General features: G+C 42.0%; 1 protein-coding gene across 1 annotated transcript; it reads right to left on the bottom strand.

Moving 5' to 3' along the window:
* Positions 1-722: 722 nt before the first annotated feature.
* On the bottom strand, positions 723-27,609 carry LOC133130773 (cytoskeleton-associated protein 5-like). The gene is made up of 44 exons (XM_061245597.1): positions 27,551-27,609; positions 24,536-24,625; positions 23,610-23,803; positions 22,835-23,041; positions 22,276-22,447; positions 21,547-21,679; positions 21,040-21,140; positions 20,560-20,673; positions 20,349-20,453; positions 20,113-20,202; positions 19,745-19,909; positions 18,729-18,857; positions 18,336-18,491; positions 18,039-18,131; positions 17,835-17,945; positions 17,579-17,671; positions 17,304-17,489; positions 16,734-16,828; positions 16,522-16,579; positions 16,247-16,372; positions 15,736-15,878; positions 15,476-15,650; positions 15,080-15,193; positions 13,084-13,212; positions 12,593-12,787; positions 11,752-11,884; positions 11,130-11,218; positions 10,848-10,973; positions 10,583-10,732; positions 10,104-10,307; positions 9,683-9,818; positions 9,381-9,574; positions 8,921-9,093; positions 8,260-8,424; positions 7,302-7,422; positions 6,313-6,492; positions 5,076-5,263; positions 4,459-4,534; positions 3,826-4,014; positions 3,349-3,486; positions 2,832-2,915; positions 2,572-2,734; positions 1,760-1,911; positions 723-1,272 (listed from the first exon to the last, which is right to left on the bottom strand). The coding sequence occupies exons 2-44, from the start codon at positions 24,590-24,592 to the stop codon at positions 1,027-1,029; spliced, it is 6,048 nt and encodes a 2,015-aa protein (XP_061101581.1). The 5' UTR covers positions 24,593-24,625; positions 27,551-27,609; the 3' UTR covers positions 723-1,026.
* Between the last annotated feature and the right edge of the window lie 178 nt (positions 27,610-27,787).

The following is a 27,787-nucleotide window of genomic DNA, read 5'->3' on the forward strand; positions in this document are numbered from 1 at the left end:
CAAAATAACAACCTTTCCTGAAGCTGTATTTTTTTAAATCCCTGTGCCAATGAAACATGCTCCCCCACTCTTTCTCTTTCTCATTCACACACACATCATCCATACTGCCACAATTTTCAGTAGCTATATTACATTTCAAATAATAATATTAAATTTATATGCACTGCAATATTATTCATGGTTAGTAGCTGATGTGATTGCAACACTTGCAAACTTTAAACGTAATTACATTGAGTCAAGTCAATGGTATGCATATACAGAAAGGTTTCACACAGGGTAATTATCCATATAGCACATACACATATATATGGTAGCTACAAACCATGAAAACATACTTTTCATTGTTCTTGGTGGTTGTAGCTGGTTAGCTAACACAGATAGCCATCATTCAGCTAGCTACTTTTAAGTCCTTCAATTTTAGTCTAAATTAAAGTAGAGTCTAACAAGCAAGTACATTTTCTTATGCAGTGGCTCGAATAGTGCAGCAAACCAACAGTACCCCCATGGTAATGGGAATGTCATTTTTTAATGGACCATTTATGGACACCTATGAAAATAAATATACAGAATAAAATTGGACAGGATTCAATAAAATGAAAGATTAAAAAACCCACAGTGTCCTCAATAAAATCCTCAACTCTGCCCTGCAGTTTAAAAAGAGGCATGCCACCCCCCCCCCCCACAACCCCCCTCCCCAAATAAATAACAAAAAAAGACTAATCAAAGACTGACATAAATTAGGACTCTGATGACAAACATCTAATTTACTAGGAACGCTAAAATCTCTTTAAAAAAAAAACTACACTACACATATTACAGCAACCAGCACAGATACTGTACATATCCTAGAATTACTTGTTTTTTTGGAAAGCTCAAGTGGTCGGGAAACCTAGCGTATATACAAAATAAATTGTGCCACAATACTCTTAACAAAAAGGAGTCAGGTTATTATACAATTAGACCTTTTTTATATATATATACACACACCTGACAACGGAGGAGCTAGGGCGCTAGCCGCCAAACTGCTCATTGGCGGTTGCTCTTTATTCTCTCCAGCCTCTTCTTGAGGTCGTCGAGGTTGGCGGCGGGAGAGGAGGAGCGGGTGGGGCTGTGGGAGAGCGGCTGGTCCTGGTGGTAGTGCTCGCGCGACTCCTTCAGCTGAGACAGTTTGCTGTGCAGCATGTCCGTGGAGGAGGCCACGGAGGGCTTGGAGAGCAGCGAGGTTAGCGGGGGTCTCTCGTCCTCCTGCGCCTGCTGTTGCTGCTGCTGCTGCTGCTCGCAGGGGGGGGGGGGGGGGTTGGGGGGGGAGTAAAGGCGTGAGCGCCGTGTCACATCACCCCGCTGCCCGCGCGTTAACGTTCGACCGCGGGGACCTCGGCGAATTGCCGTTAAGAGAACCATCTGTACTCAAAATCTGTTTGCAATTTTCGAAAAAGAAAAAAAACAACTTAACTAAAAGCTGGCAACGCAAAGGCACATTGCATGTCTGAATTCTGTGTAAAATCCCAGTAGATTGGCTTGGTAAACTGATTCATCTGATTAATATCCAATTACACAGACAGATAACAAAGACAATTCCATTTTAAAAAGTAACACAAAAGGACAAACTTATCAGTGGGAGAGGCATTGAGGCACTGCTATTTATTGCATGACAAACAACGTTTAACGTGAAGAGTGGGCAATCAATATATCAATCAATATTAATTGATTGATTGATTGATCGGGCAATCTGGCAAGTTTGACAGAGAAAGATCGGTACCTTTGAGTTGTTTTCCAGTCCGTGGCGTTGCCTCAGTATTTTCAACCTCTCGTAGTATACAGCAGGCTTGATGTCCTCCCCATTGGTACCAAGAGTCGTACTGCTGGGACTCGACACGTACGCAGTGATATCTGCGCCATGTTGGGGAATTACTGTGGGGTGGAGGAGGACAGAGTTATGAAGTTAACATCAACTATTAACATTCCTGTCTCATCCACAACCTGGACCTCATAAAGCACTGAAGCCCACTGTTGAGACTGGCAGATTATACATGAGTTCCAACCTTGCATTATGATTGACTGAGAGATATTCGAAGCAGTGACATTATCACACGGTAAGTCACTCCTATCTTGACAAAACTAAACCGCTATGTTTATGTTTGGTTGATTCATTGTATCGGAGATATGTAACCTAGCAACACATCAAAAGAACTCCGTTCTGTTGTAACGGCACTTTATTATTAAGTATTTGTATTATATGTAGTTGAAAACTATTGGCTACCTGGTAACTGGTGCAATCCATAAGAATAATTATGCAATAATACACTTGAAGTTGGGACTTACCGTGTGATATTGTCACTGCTGTGCTGATCTACGAATGTAGCATTATTATTAGAATAATTATTCATTATTCGTATGGATTGCACCAGTTACCAGGTAGCCAATAGTTCTCAAGTACATATAATACAAATACTTCATAATAAAGTGGTCACTGCAGTCCCACAGGAAGACTGCCATTTTGGAGCAGCCACATCCCTGATGCACTGAGATGTTGAAACGGGAAAGACAGCTCTGTATAAGGACTCTGCGTACCCGTGTTGGAGGGCGTGATCCTGCCCTTGCCCTCGCGCTCCGACTCTATCATGCGCAGGCCTCGCTCCACGTAACTCTGGAAGAACTGCGACGCGTTTCTCAGAAAGGGCTCGATGTCCGCGTCTGAGTACTTCTGCTTGTACTCGTACAGTTCCGTTAATCCCTGCCAGAGAACGGGAAGTGGCTTTCAACATGGACGAGCGCCACACTACTTACACATCGTATCTAATGCACCTACACACAAAAGAAACTGGCATCACCTCCTTTGTGTTTTCCTTAGAGCCAATCTTCTTGAAGATTTCCGACAAGATATCGCTCACTTTTGCTTTGCCACTTTTTTCGTCCTGAAAGTTAAGGGGGAAAAAAAAAACCCCATCACCACATAGCAGTGAGACTGTTTACAGCAGGGATGGGCAAGGAGGGCCGTATCTCTTCCTGGATTTCAGACCAACTTCTGCTCTTAATAATTGAATTACTGTGAAATAACGAACAGCTGATAAATGCTCATTTTACTGTGGTCTAATTTACTAGTGAATCGGTCATGGTGCATGGGCTAATTAGCTGATTGAGCCAGGGTAACTGGTGGCAGTAAAATCCTGCATACACATCGGCCCTCCAGGACTGGAGTTGCCCATCCCTGTCTAACAGCTATCATCAGGAAGAAGTTATATAAGTTATACGACAAGAACAGCAGCAGTCAGTGGGGAGACTGAATTGCCCTGTGTGGAGCTGTTGCTGTAAGTTAGCGATGCTGCACAGGGTGTGTGTTGAACATACCGTTCGCATGGCTCCTTTCTCTGTGCCTTTGTCTGACTTCATAATGGACAGGTCATTGGAGTGCTTCACAACCCGCCTGAGGTGGGTTTCCAGTTCTGACTCGTTCCTGTTCTCGATCATGGACAGGTGATCCAGGATCTGTTTCAGTGCACAGTATGGGGGAGGGGGAGTGGGGCATTTGGAAAGTCCAATTTGACAACAAGATACAAAAAGTATATCCATTTGAGCACCACAACAATTCCAGAAGATGCCTTTCACAGCATATGCGTTTAGAACTGGTTTAGCGTGACAGGTACCACTGGGCCTTGTAATAGAAACACATTTTAAAAAACATATGGTTCGGAAAAAATTATTAGACAAAAATGCCTCTTCACTGGTTTTGGCGGTGACAAAGTGGGAAAGTTTATGGGCACCCCCTGCGAAATGGCACACTGCAGTGGCGAGAAGTCAATATTATGGCTGCTACTTTAAGCGTACCTTAGCCCCTCGGAGCCTGCAGAGAGTGTGAAGCAGAGTCTTCAGGGTCCGGTGGGGTACGTCACTCTTCAGCTGCTTCAGCTTCTCCTTGGGGAACACCTTCATGAAGTTGTGGACGTCCAGCAGGATTCGGTCCAGGTTGATGCTGTTGATGGTCTCCGGGAGGAAGCGGATCATTCTCCACAAACACTGGACAGAGACAGGGATGGAGGACACTGGGAATGATGGGCAGGCTCATCTCATCTTATCTCATCTCCTAACCCAACCATCTCATCTCACTTCATCTCCTAACCCAACCATCTCATCCCATTTCAGCTCACCCCCTAACCCAACCATCTCATCTCACTTCATCTCCTAACCCAACCATCTCATCTCACTTCATCTCCTAACCCAACAGCCTCATCTCACTTCAGCTCATCTCCTAACCCAGCAACCTCATTTCACTTCATCTCCTAACCCAACCATCTCATCTCACTTCGTCTCCTAACCCAACCATCTCATCTCATTTCAGCTCATCTCCTAACCCAACAGCCTCATCACACTTCAGCTCATCTCCTAACCCAACGACCTCATCCCACTTCAATGTCCTCACGCAACTACGCTCAATAAAGTTAAAGCCAGACATGCAGTTACCTTCATGACCAGCTCAGAGAACTTCTGAGACCCTGCAGTGGTAATAAGGCTGTCCTGTAGCAGTACCAATAGAGCGCTAACGGGTGAAAAAAACACACCAAATACAAACAGAAAAGAAACAATTAATTTCATTAAGTATCCTGTGCAATCAACATGAAATTAACAGTGATGCACACAAAAAACCAAAGACCCCAAATACTATCATATTAAATGTATGTTATACAGTACAGCTCTTTATCCTGAAAAAAGTAAGACATTTCTTAATCTGACAACTACAGGAGCATTTGGTACAGGAGGTTCATGTTTATGCCATCCAATCATAAGTGAACTTGAACTGAATATGCATCACAAAATGAATATGCCTTCTTATGTCTTTACATACTTAAAACAAAAGTTCATGAATTTCCTGTTTATAAATGTGGAAAAAAGTAGACTCCTTAATCAACACTTTAAAAGTCAGAAAAATACTGGGTCTTTAAATATAAACAGCGGATTTAACTTCAATAAATATGAATGAACACAAATTTAGTTTATAGAGGTCTATGCCTAGCAAAATGGAATTTTACGCAGATTTGGGACTGGGCCATATTTCAGGAAGGCCCTGGAGGAGACCTCACCTCAAAATGTTGGTCTGGTCCGACTTCTCCAGCACCCGCACGACTAGCAGGTTGACGGAGCGGATGAGCTGCTGGCCATCCTCGATGTCCTCCACCCGGGAGTCGAGCATCAGCGTGATGAGGCCGTGCATGAGGTCCTTCAGCACGCCCATGGACGCCTCCCGTGCCAGGCCCTCCATGGAGAACAACTGAAACAGGACCGCGGAGCGAGGCTGTGAGAACATCCCGTTAGCTCGACGCAATCGCACAAGGTCTTTTAGCACTGATTACCATGGAGAACAGCAGAAACAGGACCGCGGAGCGAGGTTGTGAGAACATCCCTTTTAGCACTGATGTATAAATAGGACTTCATTCTGCTGGTCAGATGGCCCACTTCATGGATGTGTTGGCACAGAAGAGCTATCCCTGGCCGGTGGAAGTCATCACTCCTTACAGAGCAAGAGGAAGCTCAGGGCCATACCTCTATGGCAGAGTAGACTGTGTTGTTTGGAACAAATACCAGGGATAACGGAAGTGTCTATTTCTGTAGCCTATTTTAACACAATCAGTCCAGCGGACAGAAAAAAGCAGCGGTCTCCAATCTTATCCGATGGTGCTGGTGCTGATTTTTGTTTCAGCCCGGCACTGAGACACCTAACGTGAAACTAAAATGTGAGCTTTCCCCTTTCTTCAGCAGCCGACATTTAATGTTTCTTAAGAAGCATTTGAAGGAAATGACACAGTAATTTATGCAGATATTTGTGCAATGCTAGACCTGTGTGATGCTTCTATTCTGCTGTAAAATAATTGGGATCTATGCACAACCGGCTCAAGAGCTTACATAGAAAGAAAGAAAAAAGGAAAAAAAACATCAAGTGAGCGGCAGTTCTGTGGGTGAAAATGCCTTGTTAATGAGAGAAGGGCCAGATTGGTTCAAGCTGACAAGGCAACAGTAAGTCAAATATCCAAATATCCAAGACTAATAGGCCTAAAAACTAAATCTAATAAATACCTAATAAAGTGGTCACTGAGTGTATATGGTTATTACATTGTATCCACTATTTTAGACTGACAAAAATGTGAAATGTCCAACTTCATCTTGAAATGCCTCAGTTTTTAACAGCAGACTGACCACACATTCTGCCTGTTTAATAATGGATAGGCCCCTGTTGCGTGGCAACTCCAATGTAAAAATGACCAAGATTTCCAGCTTTACAAATGGAGGGAATTCTCCCTGCTTGTGCGTGACAGGACTCACAGAAAGCATGTTTCCGATGATGCAGCTGTAGAGCTTGAAGATTTCGGCCTTGTCCAAGCGATCGTCGGCCATGTGCGTGTTGTAGATGAGCCTCAGCTGCATGAGGGTGGCGATGAGGAACTGATCGATGTGACCCGACATCGCCTCCGCTTTGTCCTCCTGCCTCAGTACCTCGTCGATCTGAGTGAGTTCACACGCGTTCGCTTAGTTTAGTTCATTGAAGAGGGTGAGACAAACATACTTCCCCCGCCTTGGTCTAAGCAGTAATTTGGGTAACACTTTACTTGAACCCCTCGCCATCAGGCTAACATAACACTGTCATACACACAATATAACACCTGTCACAATATGGGAAAACAGATGTCAGGTTTTATGTCAAATGACATAAAACTGTCATACTTTTATCTGTAAATTTTATGACAGTAACATCTGTCATAACAAAAGTATGACAGTTGTCAGCCTTATGGCGATTGGTTCAATGATGAAATTCTGTTAATAAAACAGGGACAGAAAAACATTATGATCTTGCATTCCTGCTCTTTCTTTCATCATTGACATGAGGGTTGCACTTCAGAATTGAATTTACTGTATTGTGTTTAGATGTATTTCGTTGAACTGATTACAATACAGCTATTATTTCCCTACTAGCTATCCAGATTATACCTTTTCTCCCAATTCTGTACGGAGGAGCACAGCATGCCAAGCCCGAGCGATACTGCCATCTCACATAATAATCCTTCACTCTGCTTTCACATTAGCCTCATCACATTATGAGCACAAATGGACAGCCATACTGACAGCACATGCAGGAGCGCTCTAAAAGAGACAAATGGAGGATTCGAGTGGGCAATAAAACGGAGCGCTGCGACAGTCCTGGAGAACTAATGCATTACCTGACTGGAAATGCTAACGAGGGAAGAAGATGTAGTACCCCTGAATCCTATCGCAACGCATGTATAAAAATGTCAAAGCCAACAGCCTGTGTGCACCTGTGCCAGGGCCTGGATGCTTGTATTGATGTCCCCGCTTGCCACCTGTGATATGACGAAGTTGATGGTGGAGGCGATGCTGTTGTGCAGGTCATCAAAGTGGGGGGAGACAGCACGGATCCTGAGGACGTGCACAGAAACATAGATTAACAAACTGAAACCATTATTATTACAGTCCTGCACACTGACAGATTTTCATCACAAATGTTAACAAAACCAATAGAAGAAAAAAGCTTCATGGCATAAGTATTATTTTGTTCAGTCAGTCATACACTCAGTGAGCACTTTATTTGGTATTGATTAGACTTATTTGTTAGACTTATTGGTCTTCTGCTGCTATAGCCTATCCACTTAGAGGTTTGATGCATTTTGAGTTCAGACATGCTCCTCTGCATACCACTGTTATAACACTTTTTTGCCCACAGAGCTACTGCTCCCAGGATGTTTTTTGTCTTTCGCACCATTCTCTGCAAACACTAGACTAGACTGCTGTGCGTGAAAATCACAGGAGATCAGCAGGTTCTGAGATACTCAAACCACCTTGTCTGAAGCTAACAATCATTCCAAGGTTAAATTCACTTAGATCACATTTGTTCCCCATTCTGACATTTGGTCTGAACAACAGATGAACCTCTTGACCTCTTGCATACTTTTATGCATTTAGTTGCTGCCACATGATTAGCTGATAAAATATTTGCAGTAACAAGCTGGTGTAACTAACAATTAAATTGCTTAGTGAGGGTATTTTTATAAAAGAAAAAGTCATATTTTGAGTGCTTCAGTGTATTTACCACCAAAGCACATTGCCACAACCTCTGCTAACAATTAGGGAGAGAGTAGTCATGGCCATGCTTGGGGCTGGATTCCACATCATACAATGGCACGGATACAGATTGGGGGCAGCCTATAGCCTGGTGGCTAAGTTGCTTGACTGGGACCCAGAAGGTTGGTTACTTACTTGGGCTCTGGGATGGTCACAGGCTCCAGAAGTTCGTCCAACTTGTGCTGGACCAGGTCGGGCAGCTCGCAGACTCTGGTGTGGTCGTTCTCGATCATGTCCAGGTCCAGCTGGAACTCTTTGGGAACCGAAGGGGGGGACTGCTCAGCTCGGGCCCGTGCCTGACTGCAAGAGAGAGAAGTGGGTGCTGAAGGTCCACAAAGGATGAAAAAAAAAAGAAAAAAAAAAGAAAACAAATTTACAAGCGTTCAAGAGCATGCGATGAAGAAAACCTCCCTCAGAGAACAAGGAAGGTTAACAACATCAGTGGATCAGTCCATTCCTCCTCATGTCTACGTCCATTTCATTTTGCATTAAGGCCTAATTTCACCTCATTCTGCTGAGTGCTTCATGAGGAAAGAAGCCTATGCTATAAATGGAGATACTTACATCCTATAAGTGCGATACATAATTCTGTCCAGGGAAAGCAGTGAGAAAGGTCAGAAAGCACACTTTAAGAGAGGGGGGAAAAGGGCTTGAGAACAGGACACTTTGAAAAGCATGCATGTCAGGAAAAATGTCGAGAGGAGATAATGCAAGCGAAAGCACTACTCTGAAGAGCTTTTCCGACCACAGCGATGTGGCGAGGCAGCCATTAAGATGGCAGCAGCGAGGTGCGTACTTGAGCTTATTGGGCACTTCCTCCTGCGGTGCTCGGCGTGTCTGGCTGGCGTTGTGGTTGCCGGGTGGTGCTCTCTGGGGCTTCTCCTCCACCTGCTTCATGGGCGCAGCTGGGGACTTTTTGGCAGAACGCTTGATCCTCTCCTCGAGCATGCTCATGTCCTTCTCTGAGAGCTATAGACACAAAGTTCAGTTTGAATGAAACAGGCTTCCTAAAGTCTTTATATTTTTGCTGTTTTCCAAATGGTGGAATATATGGAATATAATTTAGCATACAGTATGTCAGGTCCCTCATTAAAACAGCCCATAATGTTATGACTCCTATATAGCATTAACCATTGTAAAGTGAAGTAATATGAAGATCTCAATGCTATCTTGTAAGTACTAATGTTATGCAGATAATCTGAATAAAACTTTTCAAGCTACACACCTGAGATACATTTTAGGACAGAGCAACTTACATTGCCAATGAGTTTGAAGACCTGGTCACCACAGACATTGTACACTGTGACCACAGTATTGAGGGCGGCATTCCGCACTGAGGTGTCACGGTCACCAATGTGTACAGCAATTTCTTTGAGGGACTTGGCTGGTGTTGGCTGGCAAACGTTCATCCCGTACGACTCAATCAAGCTGCCCAACTCTTCCAAGCATTCTGGGAAAGTGGCAAAGAAATATCGGTGAAGAATAGTTCAATTTTGGATGGGGCCTTTAAAAGAAAATGATCACAAACAGGATGGCTTGGTTTGTAGCCTCCAATGACCTGCTCGCTGCTTGGAGTTCTTGGACTTGGTCCCCTCCATGAGGAACGTGAAGAGCTTACTGGCAGGGTACACATTGCAGAGCATGGAGAGAATGGCGCGTACATCTTTGCGAACAACATCCTTTGATTCCCCGACCTGAAGGAAGGAAGAACACCAGCAAACTCCAACTGATTTTCCCACTACACTGGAAATATCTAGTCTTAGTTCTGAGCATCCTCTGTTGGTTTTGGTGCTCAAACTAATACAAACCTATACTTTACATGCAACATCACTTCAAACAGCACTAGTCATTGATTTGGCAGAATTTTTACATCAGCATTTCTTTATCTTTTCATAGTCCCTGACTTATGACCTCTTGTCTTGTCAGGACAGGGAACACTATGATGAATAAACAGCGGCACTTGACCATGGGTGACTCACCTTGAGGATGAGGTAAGGGACGAATGAGGAGGCCTCGTATTCACTGAGGTGGTAGCTCTCCCTTCCTAGCATGGAGAAAAGCAGCTTGAGGTATTCCAGGGCCTTCATCAGAATGCTGGTGTTGGTGTCAAAGAAGCGCAGCGTGAACCACTTCAGGATCAGGTCCAGGCAGCCGATGGTGGCCTCCATCTCGTCCTCCATACGCTTCACCATGCAGAAGAGGAACATGGGTAAATGTGCTTCCAAGGAACATAGTATGATCACATCTTACATGTGCATATCAGCCAAGTTTTCACAATTAGTCATGGTATTGTGTGTAGGCTTGTACTGTGTGTGATGAAGGATTACCCTACATTTGCAGGTAGCTTACAGCAGTCTGTGTGTTTGCAGTGCTATTTGTGCAGTCTGCCATGCCCAGCAGTCTATAAAAGTAAACGGAAGGTGTATGAAGTTTTGTAACTTGGGAGAATGAACCACACCTCGATCATGACCCCAATGGCTTTGACGTGGTGCTGGAAGTCGAAATGGAAGAGCTCGTCCTGAAGCCACTTGGCCAGGCAGGTGGACATCTGAGCCTTTAGCTGCTCCACATACTCATCTCGTGGGGTCATGAAGTTCCACTTCAAGATCTGCAGCACAGAGCAATGACCTGTAAAAAATATGCTTTCCCAGCCCTGGTGTGCACCAGGTCCAATCCATACTGACTGACTGATCTACAGAGAAAGAGACTCTGAGTCGCCTTGCCTTCAATGCTTTCTCCTCCTTCATCCTCTGCTCTTTTGCATTGGGAACCAAGACAAAGATGGGCCCACACCTGTCTTCCTCCTCCTTGGCATTCATTTTGACTGGGGTTTTCTTCCCAACGCCTCCCTGGGTCAGAAGGGATTCAGACAATAAGATCCATACAGCTGTTGGGCCCTTGAGAAACACCCTTAACGCTACATTGCTCCAGGCGGGATATCTTAGTCGAATCAACTGTCGTCAGCTAAATAACAAATTATAATGTGATGGTGGAGCGATCTTCACCTTTCCTCTGGCTGCCCCTGGTTTGACTCTCTTGGTGTCTGGTTTGGTTTCAAAGGCGCCAGAGTCTTCACACTGGGTTTTCGCTGTCCCTGAGTCACGGATAAAAACAGACCTTAAAATCTGACTTTTCAAAGACTAATTAAGATCATGTTATACTAGCAGAGCAAATTAATTAAATTAAAATGGGTATTGGCACATAGCACCATGCAGGTGAAGACGAGGGGGTGTCAACTTCTTCAGACACGAGTCATGATTACTTAAACAGACAGTTTAAATCTGACCTTTTCAACTATATTATCGCCAACCATTAAATGCTGTAATGAAATGTAATGTTTAATTATACCGTAATTAGTAGAATCATTCAGGCAGATGTGAGAGAAATTACCAATAAATCTATAGAGCAGATTACAACAACAGGTTTCTAGCTTACATGTTTAAGAGTGAGTTTTCAACAGCGAGTTATTACCAAATTAACCACCTGAAATAGATTTTTAAAACATATCACAATGGTTTGATATGGGATTTGCACATTGTAAGGCTTGAAATCCATAAGCTATACTACACAGAACAGTAATTCTAAGCTTCTGAAAATGCGTAGTGCGATGAACCCTTGCGAACCAACCGTTGGCAGGCCTTCCAGCAGACGCGCTGGTGGTAGACTTTGACGGGCCAGCTTTGGCAGGAGCAGCAGGCTTGGCGGGCATTACAGCGCGTGCCTTCTCCAGCATGGCCACCACCTGGTCCTTTGAGGCAGGCTGCAGAAAAAGGAAATGAAGGATGATGACATAACACAAATCTGTGTATATGGGCAAATTAGCACGCTTAAATCTCCCGTATTCCGCTCCTCTCCAGTGTTTTAAGTGCCATAAACGATCTCTATCCAGTTTTATGTTTATCCATGTTCATTGTCCAGCACCTCTCATGAGCTTTACCAAGAACAGGCTGTTTTAATGACGGGTGTCTTTAAGGCTCATTGATACAAGTGAACCTCTGTTCTGATTTGATAGTTAGCTCCAACAAACAGAACGCTGTCTGTGCCAAGCATATGGATTTGATATGGATATCTTTTATAATCCACATAGCACTGTAAATGTCATTTCCACAATATGAGACCTTTAATTACAGATTATGTGGTCTTTTCAAGGCATACTTTTTTGAAAGCCATGTTTATAGATGGCTTTAAAAAGCTATCTTGTGGATATTAAAACACTACAGCAATTAAAAATGAATCAACAGGCCTAATGGTAATTCTAAAATATATTATTAACATCTGCCAGTCAGTTTATATAATTTTTTTCAATCCGGGGCGGTTATTCAAGAAGTGGTATTAAGGAGTTAGGAAATATTTGGAAAGAGGAAAAAAGGATTTCACTAAATTGAACTTCACCTGATTCAAAATATTTCTGAAGCTTACATGGCTAACCAGCTGAAACAACGCTGTGAATCACTGCTAACAAGCGTACCTTAAGTTTTGCTGTGGCTTTGACCATCTTCTCATAGCCCAGGTGCATCATGAAGGTGGGCAGAGCATCCTGGGCCTTCTTCCGGACGTCCCCGTTCCGATCCTCCAGGCAGGTGTACAGGTTGGGCATGCAGAACATTAGATCTTGGGATGCAGTGCGCAGAGTGGGAAGTTTCTCTGCCAGCCAGCCAAGAATCTATGACAGATTGGGTTCAGGGTCAAAGCATTAACTTTGAATCATGGCAAGTGTAATGAAAGCAATTCATTAATCAAGTAATATTTTTTTTCAGTCTTCTACAGCCATACACATTTAAGATTGGAGAGGGAGGAATAATTTGAACCCGTACTTCTGAGACACATTCTTAACCGACTGGTACAAAAACACCCCTGCATACACACCGGATTACACTCTTGGACTAACAAAGAACTGGACCAAGGCGGATTAAACCGGTGTTCGTACATATGAACGAAGAAGACCACAGCTCGTCGTACCTCCTGCTTGAGAAAGGGGTTCTCCCTCCTGAGCTCCTCAGAGAGGTCCTCCCCGTCTAGCCACTCTTTCATGCCTGTTTGCTCCTCCCATGCATTCAGTGTTGCCATGGCGGCAGCTCGCACATTGCTCTGGAATAGAGAGACAAGAGCAGTGAAACCTTGAACAACACACAATTTAGACTACTTACACACATACAGTCAGGTCCATAAATATTGGGACATCGACACAATTCTCCTCTTTTTGGCTCTATACACCACCACAATGGATTTGAAATGAAACGAACAAGATATGCTTTAACTGCAGACTTTCAGCTTTAATTTGAGGGTATTTACATCCAAATCAGGTGAACGGTGTAGGAATTACAACAGTTTCTATATGTGCCTCCCACTTTTTAAGGGACCAAAAGTAATGGGACAATTGGCTGCTCAGCTGTTCCATGGCCAGGTGTGTGTTATTCCCTCATTATCTCATTTACAAGGGGCAAATAAAAGGTCTAGAGTTCATTTCAAGTGTGCTATTTGCATTTGGAATCTGTTGCTGTCAACTCTCAATATGAGATCCAAAGAGCTGTCACTATCAGTGAAGCAAGCCATCATTAGGCTGAAAAATTAAAAAAACCCATCAGAGAGACATTAGGTGTGGCCAAATCAACTGTTTGGAACATTCTTAAAAAGAAAGAACGCACCTGAGCTCAGCAACACCAAAAGACCCGGAAGACCACGGAAAACAACTGTGGTGGATGACAGAATAATTCTTTCCCTGGTGAAGAAAAACCCCTTCACAACAGTTGGCCAGATCAAGAACACTTTCCAGGAGGTAGGTGTATGTGTGTCAAAGTCAACAATCAAGAGAAGACTTCACCAGAGTGAATACAGAGGGTTCACCACAAGATGTAAACCATTGGTGAGCCTCAAAAACAGGAAGACCAGATTAGAGTTTGCCAAACAACATCTAAAAAAGCCTTTACAGTTCTGGAACAACATCCTATGGACAGATGAGACAAAGATCAACTTGTACCAGAATGATGGGAAGAGAAGAGTATGGAGAAGGAAAGGAACTGCTCATGATCCAAAACATACCACCTCATCAGTGAAGCATGGTGGTGGTAGTGTCATGGCGTGGGCATGTATGGCTGCCAATGGAACTGGTTCTCTTGTATTTATTGATGATGTGACTGCTGACAAAAGCAGCAGGATGAATTCTGAAGTGTTTCGGGCAATATTATCTGCTCATATTTAGCCAAATGCTTCAGAACTCATCGGACGGCGCTTCACAGTGCAGATGGACCATGACCCAAAGCATACTGCGAAAGCAACCAAATAGTTTTTTAAGGCAAAGAAGTGGAACGGCCAAGTCAATCACCTGACCTGAATCCAATTGAACATGCATTTCACTTGCTGAAGACAAAACTGAAGGGAAAATGCTCCAAGAACAAGCAGGAACTGAAGACAGTTGCAGTAGAGGCCTGGCAGAGCATCACCAGGGATGAAACCCAGCGTCTGGTGATGTCTATGCGTTCCAGACTTCAGGCTGTAATTGACTGCAAAGGATTTGCAACCAAGTATTAAAAAGTGAAAGTTTGATTTATGATTGTTAGTTTGTCCCATTACTTTTGGTCCCTTAAAAAGTGGGAGGCACATATACAAACTGTTGTAATTCCTACACCATTCACCTGATTTGGATGTAAATACCCTCAAATTAAAGCTGAAAGTCTGCAGTTAAAGCACATGTTGTTAGTTTCATTTCAAATCCATTGTGGTGGTGTATAGAGCCAAAAAGAGGAGAATTGTGTCGATGTCCCAATATTTATGGACCTGACTGTACATACACACAACCACAAACAACAGGTTTGGCTGAGTTCTTCCCTGGAAGATAGCATCAGGGATAGTTTCAGGGGTCGAGCCATAAGAACACACAAACTATAAACACAGCACACACCTACACATGCACAGACACAGCAATCTATTTCTATTTTCTATTTCCTGGGGTTTGTACCTTACTATCTCCCAGCACTGTCATGATGGGGAAGCCCAGGTTCTTAACATGCTGCTTCAGAGCAGGGCCCATGGCCGTGGCCATCTGCTGTAGGATGGACAGTGTCTGCTGGACCTGAGAACAGGGACATGCTATTACAGAACAGTATACTGCTGAGAATGTATGCAGCACTTAACTGCATTTAGGATGCAAAGAGAACATCACAGAGCCCATCCCCCTTAACTCGAAGATGGCCGACACGAAAAAGAGTCTCAATATTAATTTATAATTAACGTTTTTATGCAACTTTAATAACATTGTCAAGTAAACAAATAATAATTAAGAAAAAGTATTAGCAACATAAACCAGTCCGTGAATCACAAGCTATTCAATTTCCTTACTGTACATGCTTCTTACCAGAATCTTGTTGGAGTCGGTTAGTCGGGCCTTGAGTGAATGAGGGAGTTCACCCACATTCGGCTGAATAAATCTGGCCTCGGATATTAGTGCTGCCACCTCATCCAACCCCTCCTTTCTGATCTTCCAGTTCTTATCTGCAATCTTGGACACAAGCTCGGACGTAATCTTGTCACTGCAGATAGAAGTAGAGAAATTAGTGGATTGCCTTTAAAAACTACAGCACTCAACACATCAATGTTCTGCATGACAGGGCAAACCTGATGTCACTTCTGGGCAACAGGTCCATGATGTCACTGGCTCTGCCCTCCTCCTCTTCCACCTCTTCACCATCATCTTCTTCTGTCTCCATCCCCTTCCTGGGGGAGCCTCTGAAGGAGGAGGGGGGAGACTGGCCCTGCATCTAAATTACAAACATGCCCCCCCCCCCCAGTCACCTCACCACAATGGGACAGTCCTCTACACCTGGCTACTTCAACTTGAAGTGTCAAATCTCAATGCTGGTTAGTAAACCAACAGTAAGTCAGTAATCATTTACATTTTAAAATATGCCCATGTTCAAACCTGAAGTTTATTAAATCTATGCCTTATGCAGCCAGACATTCAAATATTTCTAAATAATTGCCATCATCCATCTCTAATCTTACGTGCCAAACATTGTGGACCAAGACAGAAACACATCAATATGAGACTGAAGGGACAAGGGAAAGAACTTAAATCACAAGGCCAGGCCTTGCTCTACCTTTTGAAGCATTAATCAACAAAACGTACCTTTTCAAACTCTGCATCTATTTGAGAGAGCAAGGCTGGCTTCTCATCCTCAAAGAACATGCGTAGTGGGGCTCCCATGTAGAGGTACATGACACCAAGCAGGGCAATCGCAGCTGTCCTCACAGCCTGCGGCACAATTCATGCACATAAGTTACAGGGCAAATATGCGCTAGAACTTAAATGAGTGTGAATTTGAGTGCAAATGTTGCTGTAGCACCGTGGCCTGACACTAACTATAATAATATAATTCAAATAGAGAAGCTAGGTATACTCACAGGGTTGGTTGCACCCAAAGCAGTCTTTACATTATTGATGAATCCTTTCACATTTATTCTGAAGAGGTAGAATACATTGGTAACACTCAATTACACTGGGATGTCAAAAGTACAGTTTGATACTTCCATACTTTGGAATTATATTAATATTTATATAAGTAACAGTATTCCACAAATTAAATCGAACAAGTCGGGCCTTTGTCCAAACTCACCCAGAAAATCCAAATTCCTTCATGGCATTTGCCAGCCAGTTCAATGCCTCGGCTTGGTTTTTAGGGTTCTTTTGCGAAAAGGCCAGAGACACAACCTGCAGGATGGACCAAAGAGATTTTTATTTATTTATTAGTATTTCTTCAATACTGCTTGTGGCGCAGCAGCAGAATTAATGGAGCCATCAAGCTCTAGAATTTCCAACTTCTGTATACTTTCCTTCATAATGAGTCTGCATTAGTTTTAACATGTTTGTAAAACTTCAGCCACTTAATCTTTGAAAAATGTCCAATAAAACCTTAACCAATAAAACCAAGCTCTGGGCCAGTGGTCCTCATGCCTGGCCCTGGAGTCACATGGTGTGCTTTTAGTTGTTACGCAGCACTTAATTGATCAATTAAAGCAGTTAATTACAGTTATCTCACCACACCTGGTATCTTGGATCTGAATTGGTTTTTGATATTAAGGCAAAAATAAATACCAGCACACCTCGCGGCTCTCCAGTACCAGGAGTGAGGACCACTGCTGTAGGACATAGCTTGGACCCTAGGACATGCCCACTGAGGACTGACCTGTTCTGCTGTCCACGGCAGGGAGCAGGCCTCTCCGATGGCGGTCAGGGCCTCTTTCGCTTTCGCCCCACACTTCACGTCTCCCACCTTGTCCACCAGTCCGTCCAGCACCACAAAGGCTGAGGTCTTGGAGAAGCTGCCCTTCTGAGCGATCAGTCCCACGATGTGCAGCTTCATCTGCATCACCTGAACACGTAACAGAGACGCTGAGGCCCACCGTAGGATCGTAACCGCAGTAGTGTCCCGCACGGCAAAAGGGGGCGCGTGAGGCATACCTGGAAGTTGGTCTCCTTCCAACCAGGTTTCTTAGCCAGCATTCTGACGAGAGCCTGGCATGGCATGTCACTTTTGTCCATCTGCTCTACAGCCTGAAAAATTATGTAACAATTAAAAACACAACAGTTATCCTCCAAGATACTTTGTTTGTGGGTACACTAACATCTGTAGTCCTATCCAATGAAAATGAGAAAAGGTTAAACTTCATCATGGGTAACCTAACACATTCTCAAAAATTAGAAGAATCTCTGTCACCCTCTGGAACTCCTCCATGCTGGCCAACCGTTCCTTCCAGTTAGGGCTGTCCAGCAGCTCCATACAGGAGGCAGGAAGCACAAGGCCAGACCTCTCCTCACACACGTCCAGCTATGGAACAGACACACATAACACTTAATCACCAGTGGGACAGAAATAGTTTTGACATACATGTGCCTTCTACCATCTTCAGTCCCAACTCACAGAGAGTTCAGTCTCCATTATTTCAGGAGCCTTCTTTGCTTTAACGCCTGCTGCTGCTCCTGCAGGTTTCCCTTTCCTCAGAGGGCCAGCAGTCTATTAAAAAAAACGTGTATCATTGACAGTATAATAGCATTATATCCACACAAATCCTGTATGTCAGCTACTGTCCATCTCACACTGGTGATGGGAACATGGTGAAAAGGACCAGGTGTCAATGGAACAGACCTGTCCCGATATACCAGGCAAACTTCAAAAGTGCAGAAAATAATTTTAACCCAGGTCTGCTATGGAAGTTACCTTAGAGGCAGGACCTTTCCTGGAAGGTCCGGAGGGCCTAGCCTGGGTTTCATCCGGAGGCTGGGCCTTGGGAGGTTTCTCCTTCTTCACTGCCTTCCCTCCTGCTTTCCCAGCCCTGCCACCAGCCAGCTCCACTTTATCAGCACATTCTTTTATCTGTGGATTTAGAGATTTAGTAAAGACAAATAGCAAACAATACATAAATACTGGTCTAAGACGCTAATCCTCACTATAAATCTAAATTTTTTTAAGTGATTGTCAAATTGTCTACAGTAACCTTGTTTGACCCTTGTCTGGCACAAACCTGCTCTAGAGAAACGGCCAGGTTGACATGAAGGCCAATACATGAAGCAATGTCACACTTATAAAACCAACGTCTATAAAGTGTCTCACCTTGTCAAGCTTGAGCTTGTCCAGATCAGTTAAATAAGTACTGACGGCCTTCTCCCCCACCACCTTCATGGCTGTTCCCAGAGCTTCAAAGGCAGCGTCTCTCACTTCAGGGGCCGAGTCATTCACTTGCTGTCATGGTTGATGAAAAAACACCTTACTCAGCTGTCCATCCTGTTTCATTCACTTGTGTACACACCTTTCAGTATTGTTAAATATTAATAATACTGTCAACACAGACTGTAAATAGTAAAATGGCTTGGCTACTTGCCCAGTGGGGCAAGTGACAATTCAGAGCCATTTCACACTTACATGTCTTCAAATCTCCATGTGGCTTCTCTAAGCCACCATAGAAGTTGAGTTGTTTCACATGGGTTACAACTCGCCAATAATAGAATAAAATATAAATAGAAGTGTACTGTAGCGTCATACAGCAGTTAATTAACATTTGTCACTGTTTTCATTCTCTCCAGCACATTTACATGCGTGTGAAATATGAAATATTGCTCAATGTCCACAACAAATTGCATAAATAAAGAACCAGACACCAAATACTACACATAAAAACTGTTCCAGTTATTTCAATAATTATGGTATGTTTAGTGATGATGAAGCATGTAGCCATGCTGATATTTGTGGTTTGTGTGTCTCAAGCAATCACAATGATGTGCACTTTGATACCATATAGCTAGGCATGCCAATAACTGTGTCTGTAATATTTACATTAATAGTTATTGTTTGTAGTAGATTTGGTTGCAATAATCTAAAATCTTCATCAATGCCTAATCTAATGATCTTTAAAATAATTTAAATATCTGATAGTCAGTGGTTCTAGTCCCGGTGTAGCCACAATAAGATCCGCACAGCCGTTGGGCCCTTGAGCAAGGCCCTTAACCCTGCATTGCTCCAGGGTAGGATTGTCTCCTGGTTAGTCTAATCAACTGTACGTCGCTCTGGATAAGAGCGTCTGCCAAATGCCAATAATGTAATACAATTCCCATTTACTCCTGAGACTGTACCTTGAGGAACGCAGCACAGAAAGGTTTGAGAACACTTTTTGGCAACGTGGAAGGAGTGCAATGGCGGAAACTTCTGGCCAGGAACAATGAGGCTTGCTGCTTAATAGATGGATTCTTGTTGTCCATCACTGCCAGAACATCTTCACTGAGGTTCTGAAGAGTTGTCTACAAGGAGGGAAAGGCTGGTGAACCGATTGGTATGGTGCAAGAAGGAAATAACACGGACACTTAAGTACTGTCACTGTATTAGTTTAAACACATATGCCTGCAGACACACTGATTAACCACACCTATATGGAAGATTTGCATTCCGAAGTTTTGCAGGACTACAAAATTAAGTAAAAACATAACCTTGTTGTCTCACTCACAGTTAGGAAGACTGCATCAATAGCCTCTTGCAAGGCTTGAACCACTTGTGGCTTCTTCTCCTTAAACTTCTCCAAAATAGTTGGCACCACCTTTAAAGAGAATCAATGATCACTCTCATTTTCAGCAACAGAGCCACAGCTACATTGATAATACTGAAGGAAGGAAAATGTGGGGCAGAAAGCGCTGAGAATATTCAGAAGTAACCACATATGTTTCTGACTGCAAGGGAACCTACATATCCAGAATATGTTCCAAACTTCTTCCTGAGACCGGTCGCCAATCCAGCAATGCATTTTGCTGCGAGCATCACCAGCATGACATTAGCATCTTTGCCTACAACCTAAAGGACAGAACAAGAAGACAAATGTTCAGAATATAAATGAAAGACCAGGAACATTAAGGTAGATAGATACAGCTAAATCTTTAAAGCACATAATTATGTTTACCTTTTTCAGCGCTCTGACCAGGTCCCCATAGTCACCATTTTCTAATTTGGGATTTTTTATCAAGACCTCTATTGCTTCCAGCACTTCTTTCCTCTCCTGCCATTTCTTTGCCTCCTGAAACAGCACATCAGAGACATTGAGGCTGCTATGTATTCACTGTATAACAGGTTCAAAGGGAACAGCACAGAATGAAAATAACTACAGTACATTTAAAAACTCATTGCAAAAGATTAACTGCCTGCAAAGAAGCATGTAAAAATGTTAACTAGTCTGGTTAAACGCGGCTGTTCTTTTCCTAACCAAAACCCTAGTATGGGTAAAAAAAAAGATAATAAGTCTGTGCGTTTCACAAAAGACGGTCACAAAGACGCTTTACAGAGTAACAAAGGGAAGAAAAAATGGAAAATACCAACCCTCAGCCACTAAACATTACATAATTTAACACACACAAAAACCCAAGGGGTACAATTTCCATCTTACAATTTTGTCATAGAAGTCTTTGGGAACCTTGGAGAGAATCTCCACAGCCTCGAGGAGCTCATAAGGGTCCACTTGTGGGGCGGCCTCCTCATCATCATCACCTGAGGAAGGTTCATGGATGCATCAGTGAAACACACAAGGTAAATCTAGTCAGTAATGTCAATGGTGGCTTATCCACTAATGCCTTTTAAATTACCCTTGTTGTTTTAACTTAATATTATCGCATTAGAACAGACCCTCAAATAGAATGTAGAAGACAGAATGTGCCTCTAGCTGAGAAATTTATTATAGGGGTCCCAGCGCTCTCCCTGTAGGGCTGTCAGAAGGTACATCTTCTCCAAAAAGCAAAAAGCATTACAATGGAAAATACAGAAATATGCAGACAACTGCTTTCACAGGTGTCAAACTCCAGTCCTGGAGGGCCTTGTTCTTGAGGCCTTAATTGGCATGAAAACCTGCGGCCACCTGGGAATTTAGTTTGACATCCTTGCACTAAAGAGATCTTACCATCCACCTCACCGCCACCAGCTGCCTGCTGTTGCTCAAATTTGGCTTTCAGGTCTTGCTGTGAGCGTAGAAACCGTCTCTGTTTCGGGGCTGAGGCTGGCAGCTTTACCCACTCCTCCTCCAGCTCTTTCAACTGGGGGATGAAAACCGATTAAAATCCTGTTCATTAGTCCCTTCTATGTCTACATCTTGGGGAAAGACCTTTGAGGATGGAACTGTACGGAAAGGTATAGGCCTAATCCAGCTAATTAAAACACATAAATAAATATGCACATCCCATTGCTGCCTAAAGCAACTTCCCACTATACAGCCTACACATGGATATGGACAACTTTTGTTCTTAACATTTAACATTTAACATTAACATTTTCTTGCTGTGCATTATTCAATCGCATTTCCAACTTCTCATACAATGTTTGTTTTTGTTATTTAACTTCAGGACAAACTTGTTGTTTGAGCCATTTAGCCACTTGAGTGAGCTGAAATTGGTCAGGATGGCGCACACAAGTCAGTTGTGGTGTCAGATTGCTAAACATAAGCCCTTGGCTTCTTTATATAACAGCCATAACATAATTACATGCTTTGCTATGCCTTGTTATGTCTTGCTATGTCAGAAATACAGTGCAAAGTGATATCAATGGAGAACTAAGGCACTCCAAATAGTACCTTACACACGCCCCATTGCCATGAACTGAACTGGCTAGAGGACTGTAAGCTTGTTAATATTACCTGTACAGAATTGATGTGCTGTAGCGGAGGGCGAAGGGCATCACGGATCCACTTATACACCTCTACTGCCAGCAGTTTAGCCTCATCCCGGACTGCTTTTTCACGAGACTCAAAGAGTTTTGGCAGCAATTTCACAACTGGTTTTAGTGAAACAATCTTGGAACCAAATTCACTGCAGGAGCAAAATTACACTCAATAAGAACAGAGTAAACATGTTTATTTCATGCTATGAGTAGTAACAAGCAAGCAACAAAAAAATGTTTTTAGTAAAACATGAATGGCATTCTTAAATTTACAGGAACAAAATAACTTATCCGCTTATCCATGAATTTCCACAATGGTGGGTTACTTCAAATAGCGACTGTTTTCTTAATTTAGATAAGATATTCCAGCTGTCCTCAAACTACCACCGTACTAAAAGTAATACAGTCAAAGTGAAAAACATTTGTGAGTATTATTTACATTAGTGTCACACAAAATTGTACAAAAATTCACATTTACAGTATGTACACCACAGGGACTGATACAGTACCCACATCTAAATCAAAGTCACACTCACCTAAGAGCTTTCCTCATTGTTTCAACACAAGCCACAACAATCTTGGGATTTTTGTTATCCAACCCTTTGATTAGTTCTTCTTGGACTATTTCGCCCTTCTCTATCTCTATGTACATCATGCAGATTTCAGTTCCCAGCTCTTTGGCCTTAGGTTTGGGCTGGTTGAACACTTTACTGACCACTCCAGAGACCACCTCACCAGTTGTTCTGAAAAACAGTTGGTTACAGTTTCACCACATTTAATGTTTTCCAGCTTCCAATGCACCACAAACAGACATTTCTCATAAAATAACAAAGTGCTGCAACCCCCCATTGCTGCAATCACAACAAATCCAAATTGCAGCAGGAACAGAACAGTAATTATTGTCAAAGAGGATTAATTCTCTCTAAGCATTGTGCTCAAGCCCCACAAAAAGTCTCTCAGATTCCATTGCAGACATACTTTATAAATATATAAAGGAGCTCAGCACTCTGAAGCAAATACAAATACAAAATACAAATAAAACAGTATTATCCCTGTCCTAGTCAAGACTTCACACATTGAGCCAGTGTGATGGAGCTCCATAAATAGGTTAATTTAGGAAAGTGTCAAATATATCCCTAAGCAGTTCTCTCAGGGAACGAGCGCAGCTAAAAGAAGAGAGTTCTAAAAAAAATCAGCAATTAACCTTTTCTTCGTGTAAGCCATGGTGGTTTTTAAACTGATGCCACATCACACTGTGTACACACCATGTCGCTAGATGTAGACGGTGCGACACCATAACCAGATACTCACTTAATGGCGACATGAGCATTTTCAATGTAAGCAAGCGCCGCTTCCAGGCCCTTCAGCTGAGCCACGGCGTTGGAGTCAGTAACAAACTTCTTAATCAGCCCCAGGTATTTGCTCCATTCGGGGCTCCTCTCATCCTCGATAGTCTGGAAAAGCTTCACTGCCTCCTCGTAGCCGTTTACCCTGGCCTTCCACACCTTAGCAGAGGATACGAACACAGGTAAACGTGTTTGGTAGCGGTTAAGCAATGTGTTTGGTAGCAGAAGGGGGGGGGGGGGTATTCTATTGACATATGAAACCGCAACAAATTCATGTACATTATTTGGATCATTACTCTCTGACTGTTAATATATCCAAGAAGACTCTTTAGCTTTCATTTGTTATTACAGCCCTGAACTTCCATGTGTGTGCTGAGAAATGTAATGCCTGTGTGTAATTTTAATACTATGAATAAAAACTAATGTGATATACAAAATCAAAGGAATTTAAGATTAAGATTATAATGTCTTGAATGTATTTCTGTTGTAATGTCTAGCTAGCTCAGGCTGTTTGCTAGATATTCACTCATTATTGAATATGATTTGGAGCAGTATAGAAGAATCATATTATACTGTATACTGTACTGTACTACAATAGTGAGTAGAAACATTCCAAAATTAACTAAATAAAAAAATTTCAGTCAAATCTACGGTACATAGTATCAAAATATGTTATAACAAACTAACATGCAGTAGGCCAAAATCATTTAATTTCAATTGGACCAACATAAAACTCTAGGTGACCAGCATGGCAGGTTTTCTTACAGCAATTCACCAACTTCATGCTGCCAAAAAAAAAAATTCACGACAAAAGACAATTCATATTTCTTTTCCTGTGAAAATAGATGGACACGTGAGGCCTATACATAGACCATCTGCATCAAAACTCACCTTGTGTTCGCATTTCTGATCTATGGGCAACTTCATCCATTCACTGTCATCCGCCATGGTGAGGTCTTTGTGATTATTGTATATCTAAAACTGAAACAAAAGCAAATTTGTAGCATATTAAGGGGTAGGGGCGCTTAGCCAAATATAGTGATCTCCTTCATTTTTGGGATAAAAAAGATATAATGTGCAAAAATCTAAAAAGATTCTCTAAAGCAAAGATGCATTTCAAAAATAATGAAATCAACTGTTTAAAATATTGAAAGATGTACTATAAAGAGCAGTGAACAGTTAAAAACTAAATCAAATCAATATTTATTGTGACCTTTAAAACTGCATTAGTTCTCTTAGGTTCACTGTCCTGCAGTTTTATAAGAAAACCGGTTGGTATTGGAGAACTTGCCACAGTTCTTCTGCAGACTTTGGCTGTCACGCTAGCTTAATGTTTAATTGTTTGTAAAATGAATGTTTGGAAATCTCAAATTTTCTATTTTGTACTGACACACTAATGCAAAAAACAAAAATAAATAAATGTAAAAATATCCAAGAAATACAATATTTTAAAAAATCTAGGGTGCCTAATTATTTTGCACAGTAATGTGTTTTTTTCTTGATTTTCCTGTGTATGCCTCAATTATATATTTATCATCAAACAATTCATGCAGATTCTCTGCTTTCATTAGAGGATATTTTTATTTTGGTTTCACCATGGAAAAATTACAATACCTTTTATACCCAGTCCCCCCATTTCAGGGCACCATAATGTTTGGGACTAATTACTTCAAGGTGTTTCTGATTATTGAGGTGTTCTCAATTGCTTAGTACAGGTACAAGAGAACATTTAGTACCTAATCTTGATTCTAGGCTTCTGGTAGCCTTTGGAGTCAGTTATTTGTGTTTGACAACATGAGGACCAGAATTGTGCCAATGAAAGTCAAGGAAGCCATTATGTGGCTGAGAAATAAGAACATAGGACAAACCTTAGGCTTACCAAAATCAACATCATTAAGAAGTTTGCAGCATTATTAAGAAGAAAGCCCTGGTGAAAATACCCTTTAATAAAAGCTGAAAAGCTGCACTTTAACAACATGTGAATTGTTTGATTACAAATCTAAAATTGTGGAGTATAGAGCCAAATCAATAAAAATATGTATTTGTCCCAAAATGTATGAAATTAACTGGGCTATATTTCAAAACGTTAATTTAGTTTTGGTTTTGGGTGACAGGGACCAACATTAGACTGATTCTGAATTTAGCATACCCCATCATACATCTCTTTCTAGAGGCAGTCAAAATTGAAAACAAGACGTGCAGTATGTTGAGTGTTTCATAGTTATCTAAAATCTAGATTCCTTACAATACCTGGTATAAAACCAAATAAAGTTTAAAACAATCTAGACTATTCTGTGAAAATATTGCATAAACCTGTCTATATCTACAAAGATATGAAGTTTAAATGTAATCCTGCTTTTGGTTAGTGATGCAGTTATTATGACAAGAATACAACCACTATTATGAAACTAGAATTACATCATACTATGGCTAGAAGCCTTTTCCTAAAATAGAGCTATGGATACCGTTCACTGTAATTACAACTTTACAACCAGACTTGTGGTCCTCAAGATATTTTCTGTGAAAAACAAGACAACACCCCATTTACAAAAACGCTCCTGGTCACACAATACCTCAGATGAGGAGAACGATAATAACCAACAGGTCGACAACTTCCAGTATGCAAATCAGATGAAGACAGTTTGCGGTCACTAGTACGTTATCTTGCTTGACCACACTAAGTATTTAATGGAAAATACTGGACGTGTTCTCTTTAAACAGATATAGAAACACATACAACGCAAATGACAAATGGCCACACAAAGAATGTACAGTAGGTTTCAAAGCTATAGAAAACTCAAAACTGTTATTTCCAATGGATGCATAATACAACCGGCTTGTTAAATAAGCTTTCCATAGCACTGATAAGAACCAATTTCCGTCTCTGTCGAATGGATAAACAGATGCAACGTGCTTTAAGCGATTCTTCAGGGGAGGGACAGCAGTTTCATATTTCATATTGATCCAGGCAAATGGGTTAAAATGGACTTAAAGATAATGCGTCTTCCAAATGGGGATGCTTATTTGTGCAGTTAGGCTACATCACAGCCCATCCCTTATGGATACACGTGATGTTTAATAAATAATTAAATATATACAGTTTAAACTGTGATTAAAATAGTTTTGATTACCTTAAAAATATACATATTTTGGTCTAGATGTTTGAACACGATCAAACATTTTATATTTCAATAATGTTTTGCAGCCAGTTTAAAAAAAGAAAGAAAACAAGCCTCGCTAACCTTGGAAAACATCTGTATGAAAAATGCGCGGAAACAATGCCAATATTTCTTATTTCAAACATATAGAAAACCTATGACAAATCCAGATGGGGATGTCATTAAAGTCCAGCAGGCCAGTTATGGGCGCTGAGAGAGGATGTTTACATCAGGTCTCGCTTCTGTGTAATGTTACGTACATACTGGACCAAAATAACAATCGTGATGTCAAAATCGCTTGCAAGCAGCTATACAGCCATCATTGTATGCATCTTCTACATTGCGGTGCAGCTGTAGACTACTGTTTAAGATACTGTAGCTAGCAGGTAAGATTATGATACACGAGCATCATTTGGCACAAGAGATCGGGCCCTGCTGCAATTGCCAGCATAACCACATCCGCACGCAAATTGCCAGCGTTTCTATAAACATTACAACTACAGCACTTTTTCGAAAACAAACATGTACCCATGTCACCATGCAATTACCCTTACTTGCCAACAACATAACAGACTATTGTTTAACAAAAAAGCAATACCATTCAATACCAGGCCACGGAAACGTAACAACAGGCTGTAGAAAATGAGTCGGAAAATGAATTAAATAGATCACATTCATGCTTGGACGTTAAATATATGCACGAAAGATATCACAACTCCGCAATGATGGAAATAGTAGATTATGTTACCTGTTTCTTTTGGACGGCAATATGACGGCATTTAACTAGTACTGATGCATGGCCATTGCTAGTTGCTACCCGAGCTTTGAAACGCCTCCAAGGGCGGGGAGTCGGGAGGAGGGGCTGAAGAGATTCAGGGAGCTTGCCTGTCCCTCAACAAGTCAAGCACGCACGCGTTCACTGCGATTGGAGCGCTACTGTAGCCGCTAGCTACTGTGTACAGCAACATTGCATTGTTTGTACTGT

This window comes from Conger conger, chromosome 6, assembly GCF_963514075.1.
Source record: "Conger conger chromosome 6, fConCon1.1, whole genome shotgun sequence".
Taxonomy (NCBI): Eukaryota; Metazoa; Chordata; class Actinopteri; order Anguilliformes; family Congridae; genus Conger; species Conger conger.